General features: G+C 45.3%; 1 protein-coding gene across 1 annotated transcript; it reads right to left on the bottom strand.

Moving 5' to 3' along the window:
• Positions 1-466: 466 nt before the first annotated feature.
• On the bottom strand, positions 467-3845 carry GPHB5 (glycoprotein hormone subunit beta 5). The gene is made up of 3 exons (XM_010170208.2): positions 3826-3845; positions 2543-2744; positions 467-655 (listed from the first exon to the last, which is right to left on the bottom strand). The coding sequence occupies exons 1-3, from the start codon at positions 3843-3845 to the stop codon at positions 467-469; spliced, it is 411 nt and encodes a 136-aa protein (XP_010168510.2).
• Between the last annotated feature and the right edge of the window lie 2380 nt (positions 3846-6225).

Here is a 6225-nt window from a genome sequence, read left to right as displayed (position 1 = left end):
GGTAAGAAGAACTAATGGCAGGGCTGAGGTGGTGGAAATGTTGGCATTTACATTACTGGGAAGGAGCTAAAACCAGACCTGAATAAAGAGGCTGTTACAGAGGCTGCAATGCCTTTGTGGCCTGTTTCCACCCCCCAGTGACTGTTTAGTCCGTGTGCACTTTGTGCATGGAGAAAGGTCGCAGTGTGAAGAGTCTGTAAGCAAGGGAAACCGCATCAATTTTATTTTATTTCTTTTCCCCCACAGGATTTGCTATTGTAAGGCTGCGTACTACATTTCTACAGCAATAATGCTTGGAATAGTATAAGGAGAGGGGATTAAGGCTTATATGCCCAGAAGAGTCAATGATAAGGAGTATTACAGGGTGAGATCAAATTCTGGCCTGACTTACACCTTCTGGAGGTACCAGGAGTATGAAGCCAGAGAAGAATTTCTCCCCTCCTTGCCTGACCTGGGAAAGGAGAGCTCAGGCAGTCTCGCATTCAGTTGTCGCAGTGGAGCAGATATCACAATCGCAGCGTATGGCTACCGGGTAGGTGTAGAAGGGATCCACATCAGGAGCACACTTGGGTAGCTTCACTGTCATCATCTTGGTCTCATTGTAGGTGCAAACACGGTGGTAAGACTCAATGTAAGGCGGTTCCAACACCGGCTTCTGTAGGGGAGAAATGCTGGCCTCAGACAAGAAGACAAATATTTGGAGTCCCAGTTTCCTCAAGGAGATTTAGTGCAAATAGGGGAGCCACTGGATCAGATGGAAGGGGCCATGGAAATAATTTTTAGGTTACATCCTTCAACACCTGCCTCTCGGAGCCCTGCCGTGGAGGGGAGTGGGTGTCAATGCATCTTTCTGTTTGTTTAAAGCATGAAGCTCCAATTAAAGCTGCTTGATGGAAGACAAACCCTATCCAAAAAGCTGTTTTTCAGCAGAATGCTAGTGTTTCAACCAAATGCACATTTGCCAAAAGCAGCTGCTTTGTTCCAAAAGGACTGATTTTCCATCAAAGAAAATGCATTCTGCTGGAAGCCCTTCCATGTGCACGAGCTGCCTAAAAGCAGAGGGGCATCCAGGTGCCAAACAGCTGTTTTTTCCTCAATCAGACCAGTCTTCCCAGTCAGGCTGCAAGTCCCACAAAGCCCAGTGGATATACTCTATGTGGGATGCACTCAGCACAGCACCCAGCATAGAAACCTGCAGTTCCTCATGAGAAAAAACAGCTTGGACAGAGACCTCAGCCACTGGGAGATGATGGGAGCCCGAAGGCCCTGAAACCCACATTCCCACGAGGTATCACAGTGGCATTGCTTTCACTGAAAAGTGAGTTTTTCCTCCACAGGGTCACCCATTTTCCAAAGACTCCAAGAAGGAGCAGCACAAACAGGAATGGGAGCCCACTGTCATCCTTTCCCTTGCACAGATGGGAAAGAGAATAAGGTAACACAGACTGGAGACATTTTACATTTTTCTTTCCCTCTGTGCTGTGTGAAGAGCCTGCCCTGGGAACCAAGAATAATGGCACAGAAAAGAACAGATGCAACATTTCAGCAAGAAGATATCTAGACAAAGTCCTCCTTACCAACCCCCTCTATCCAAGTACATTGTGGTGCTTTGTAGAAGCTCTTGAGCCTACAACCAGATGCATTAACCTTAACTATATCCCAGTGGTGCTGCAGTATGTTAAGAGAGCCTGCAAAGTTTGTGCTGCCAGAGGAGTTTAGAAGTAGGGGGAACCAAGTGACAAGAGGTCCCTCGAAGAAACTTTATCCCACTGGGGAAATCTGGCCACCAGTGGCCTTTTCCCTCATCCCACCAAGCAGTGAAAGAGGGCAGTAAGAGCTGGCACACAGACCCTGGCTCCTCCTCTGCTCACTTATACAGAGCCCTTGACTTCATGTGGACAAAAATCTGTCTGGAATCACTTGAAGCTTCCCTGAATAAAACTGGGTCTGGCCCCTTGAGCCTTTCAGTGGCAGAAGACAGTCAGAAACTTGTTCTCTGAATTGTGTGTAGATGTACTTACGCTCTTTCTTTCTCCTCCTTTACCCCCCCAAAGCATAACTACTTCATATTTATACAGGGCTGTGACTTAAAACAGGTCCAAATTAGAAACAGACATTACCTTTGGGATTTGCTTTTTTGGAACAAAATATATTACCCATCAATTGGGAGCTCCATCTTAATCTCAAAGGAATTTTTTCCAGTAAAGTAATAAAGGCCTCATCTCCTTAAGTGGTTAAGCTGTAAGAGGCTTTCAAATTGCATAATAACAGCATTACATAAGTGCTTCATTGATATCATCACATGATGTGCATCCCCCTTTGAGGCAGTGGAAGGAGGGAGGAGACAACAGTAAAGTGCTCTGCTGCTGACAGTGTGGTGAGGGGGTTGTGGAGCAGGACACAGCCCTCGACTGTTTCATAGAGAGCTGCAAGCTCTTTAATCTCTGCTGGGGTTTTTATCAGGACTTTTATTAGAGGAGGAAAACATCACTCAGGGATGTCAGTACCAGCCACCCTCCCTCAGCTGCAGGCACAGCCTCACCTCCCAGGTCTCGCAGCGTCCCCAGCACGCGTCCGTCGTCACCCGCAGACCCTTGCAGCCGGGCTTCTGGGCCAGGAAGGTGAACTCCCGCACAGCGCAGCCGATGAAGGTGCGCAGGTCGATGGCAGAGGATTTGAGCGTGCCACCGCAGCCAGCCAGCAGCAGGAGAAGAGCACCCAGGATCATATAGTGGAGCTTCATGCTGAGGCAGAAGGGAGAGAAGCAAAGGGTTGGGAGAGCCAGCGCAGTCCAGGAGGCAAGAAGGGCAAGTGCACAGGCTCAGATCCAGGGCTGGGATGCCCCTTCCTGCCCTCAGACACACTGTTCCCCATCCTCACTCAGCCCAAGAGAAGATGGGCAGATGTATGAATGAGGGGTCGCCTACTCCCAGATGGGGAAAATCTTAGTGAAAAGGTCTAATAGAAAGCAGCAGCAGACTTTCCCTGTAGAGCTGTAGGCTTTGTCAGGAAGAGATAAAGCCACCTGCCAGTGCCTCAGACCCACTGAAATCTCCATATTGCAAGTCTACTTTACAGCAAATGCCTCCTACCACCCTGCTGGGTCGCCTTGAGCTTGCACCAGGCCAATGGTTGGGTAGGCCTTTGGTGGCTCTCAGTGTTGTTGGGTGAATACCCTGGCAGTACTGGCCCTGGCAGGGTCAGTCTGGAAGGTCTCTGTCTGTCTGTCTGTCTCCCACACCTATGGAAGGTGCCAGGTTCCCTACATTGCTGCACAGGGAGGAAGCAGCATGGCTGCAGCTCCATGCATTCAGCAGGGTTAGGTCTGCAGGTAACATCAACGTTTTGACAAGAGCACTTAATCCTGGTTTTTTCCCCACTTACCTTTTAGCAGCCAAGTGCCCCTGAATTTGTGCTATCATCTCTGGAGAGAGATGAGCACCTCCCAGAAGTGTTACTGGAGTTGCCTTTACCAATAACCTGAGCGCTGGATTTGTCCTAGTCCACTCCCAGGGCTGCAGCCAGGGAGGAAAATGCAACTGTTGGTTGTCCCACCTGCACACACTGCCCTACCAGCCAGCTTAGACCCAACCAAGGCTGCTAGGCTTGAACAGAGCTGGTTAGATGGAGGGGACATGGCCAAGGTGACCAGAGGAGGCTTGAACTCCTTATACCTTCCAAGCAACCCAGCATCAGCCAGGTCCCCTTGCTGCCTTTCCATCTCAAACCACCAGTGAAGAAAGCAAACAGCCTCTCTGGGAAACTGTCAAAAAAAAAAAAAAAAGAGCTGGAAAGTAGCTCTAAGCCACAAGATCCATTTTATACATCCCATACTTGAATTGCATTTTAAAATGTCCACCTAGAAACCCCAGACTTGATATTTAACTTTGAGAAAGTCAGCTACTGCACAGGGCACACAGACTTGTGTGCATTGGGCTGTGTTCTCAGCTGGATAATATTTAAGTTAAATGAGCTTGGCCTGCCTTTTGCCTGACCAATGTTTTGAGTCTCTAGGCTCCTGTTAAACCAAATGCTTTAAATTTGCTAAAACAGAGTTTTAGATCAGCACATGAAGTTTGCTTCAGTGAACCCTTTATATATGTGGCCATGCATACACTACATGCATACACTCACTACAAGTGATTAAATAAGTGTATGCTTATATATAAGCTTCGAGTAAAAAAAAAAAAAAGAGCTAATTTTTTATATTTTTAAAAGCAGACATTTGAGAGCAAAAGAGACAAACTTCAGAACAAATCGAACATTTATTCTTTGCCACGTTAGCAAAACCTGCTGCTTTATTCATGAGCCAGAGCCATGACACAGAGCAAACACAGAAGCACACTCACCTAACTTGTTGGAGTCAGGTCTCCTTTTGCAGTTTTAAATTGCAGATGGTGTTTCAGGACTTCAGAGTGAGCAGCAGGAGACCTGCACAGCAATTGTTGTCAGCTCTGTGCTCAGCAGATCTCCCTGCCAGCTACTACTGGGTTGCTTAATTGCTCAAATTTATAGAAAGGGTCTTGTCAATCAAGGCAAGACGGATCCTTACTTTAACTACCCAAGGCATCCGTTGTTGACTGTAAAGCAAGCATCTCCTTTCCAAAAGCAATTAGCTTAAAGGGTATTGTTTCATAACATCAGCCCTGAAACAAAAGGAGGATCTTGGTGAGTGAAATGATGAGCATGCACTGGGGCAAAGTGGGTCTTCTTTTCCTAGTGGAATTGCAAGATCTTTGCAAGGAGATTGGAGACTGGCTCTGAAATCATCATTATCCCCCTAATTAACAAGCCCTGAGTAAACACCCTGAAGGGACACTTTTCAAATATCTGTGCAAACAAACCCCTGAATTTTTGACAACTGCATAAGACCTTTTTTTTACTCAATTGCTCTGTACAAACAAGGGCAAGGGACGGGGAGAGGAGGTGTGGGTTTGCAAGAAAAGCAAATGGTCTTTTGCCGAGCCAGGCAGCTGTCACACAGGTAAGCCCCACTGTGCAAAGGCAATTTGAAAATCATGTCCATTGCCTTCACCATGCAAACAGAATTTTCCCAGTATTCTTGCTTATTATTATTCATAGTCTTGCTAGCAGCAAAGGACTCCAGCTTCAGTGAAGACCTATCAGGTGGGACGTTGGAGGAGGAATACTGAATGGAGGTATTGTAATTGTCTCTGTAGATGTGATCATCAGACCTATCCTAGACAGATTTTTCTCCCATTGAAACCAACAGGGAAAAGCAGGAGATTCAAAGCCAACTCAGACCACAGGGAGGTCAAGAAGAACAGTCAAAGTCTTGCCACTGATCTAAAAATACCAGCAACTTTCCACAAAAAAAAAAAACAACCTGAAACTTTTTTGCTGTAATTTTCACTGACCAAAAATAAAGCTAGGAAAGAAATATTTAAAGACTTTTTAAAAATGTACAGTTTTAAAGTTCTTGTCTAGCAAAGAAAGCAGGTAGAAGTGAAAATATTGGTAATAAGTTCCCTTTATTTTATTCTGGAAATGTGCCAGCAAAAATCAGTCCAAGATTAGAGACAGGTACAGGAAATACATGCCAGATGGCAGATCAACCAGCTTTGACAGATCCCTTTTCTTCTATAGATTAGAAAAGCAGGTGCTGGATTTTCGGTTTGTGTAATTCAGTTTGGATTGCCTGACTTCAGCTAACGAAGTTTCTGTTCTGTTGTCTCCATTTGTCCTGAACCTCATAATGTAAAATGAAAGACAAACTGCAGACTCTCACTTATTTTCCCTTTTGAAAATTCTACCTTTTCATGGGATAGACACTGATTTCTGAAGGATTTGCATCGTATCTCATGAAAAGCATGAGTGTTGGCTTTTCCCCAGGCAAAGTTTTGTTGGCCTATTGTTTTGTGCTTTTTTAAAATTTAAGTTAATTAATAAATATACTACATACACATATGCTTGGCCTTCAGTCTACATCAGACATTTAAAAGCTGCATATTTTTTATTTCCCTGGATCTTTTGAATTTGTTTGAAATAAAAGGTGACATATAGATAAAACACGTAAAGATTATCTGCCCTTTCCCTTTTTGAGACACACAGAAGGAGACAGAAACAGATTGACCTGGAGAGCACGCCTCATGCATCCACTCATCCATTCAGGCATGCGTGGCTTTTCCTCTGAATTCTGGACAGGCAGAATACAGATGTTAAGAATGATGTTCAAGGTGTCAGGGTTATGAGAACTGGTAACTT

The sequence above is a fragment of the Antrostomus carolinensis genome, unplaced genomic scaffold (genome assembly GCF_000700745.2).
Source record: "Antrostomus carolinensis isolate BGI_N321 unplaced genomic scaffold, ASM70074v2 scaffold5566, whole genome shotgun sequence".
NCBI lineage: Eukaryota > Metazoa > Chordata > Aves > Caprimulgiformes > Caprimulgidae > Antrostomus > Antrostomus carolinensis.
The sequence above is the reverse complement of the archived record's forward strand: the minus strand, read 5'-3'. Positions and strand labels throughout refer to the sequence as shown.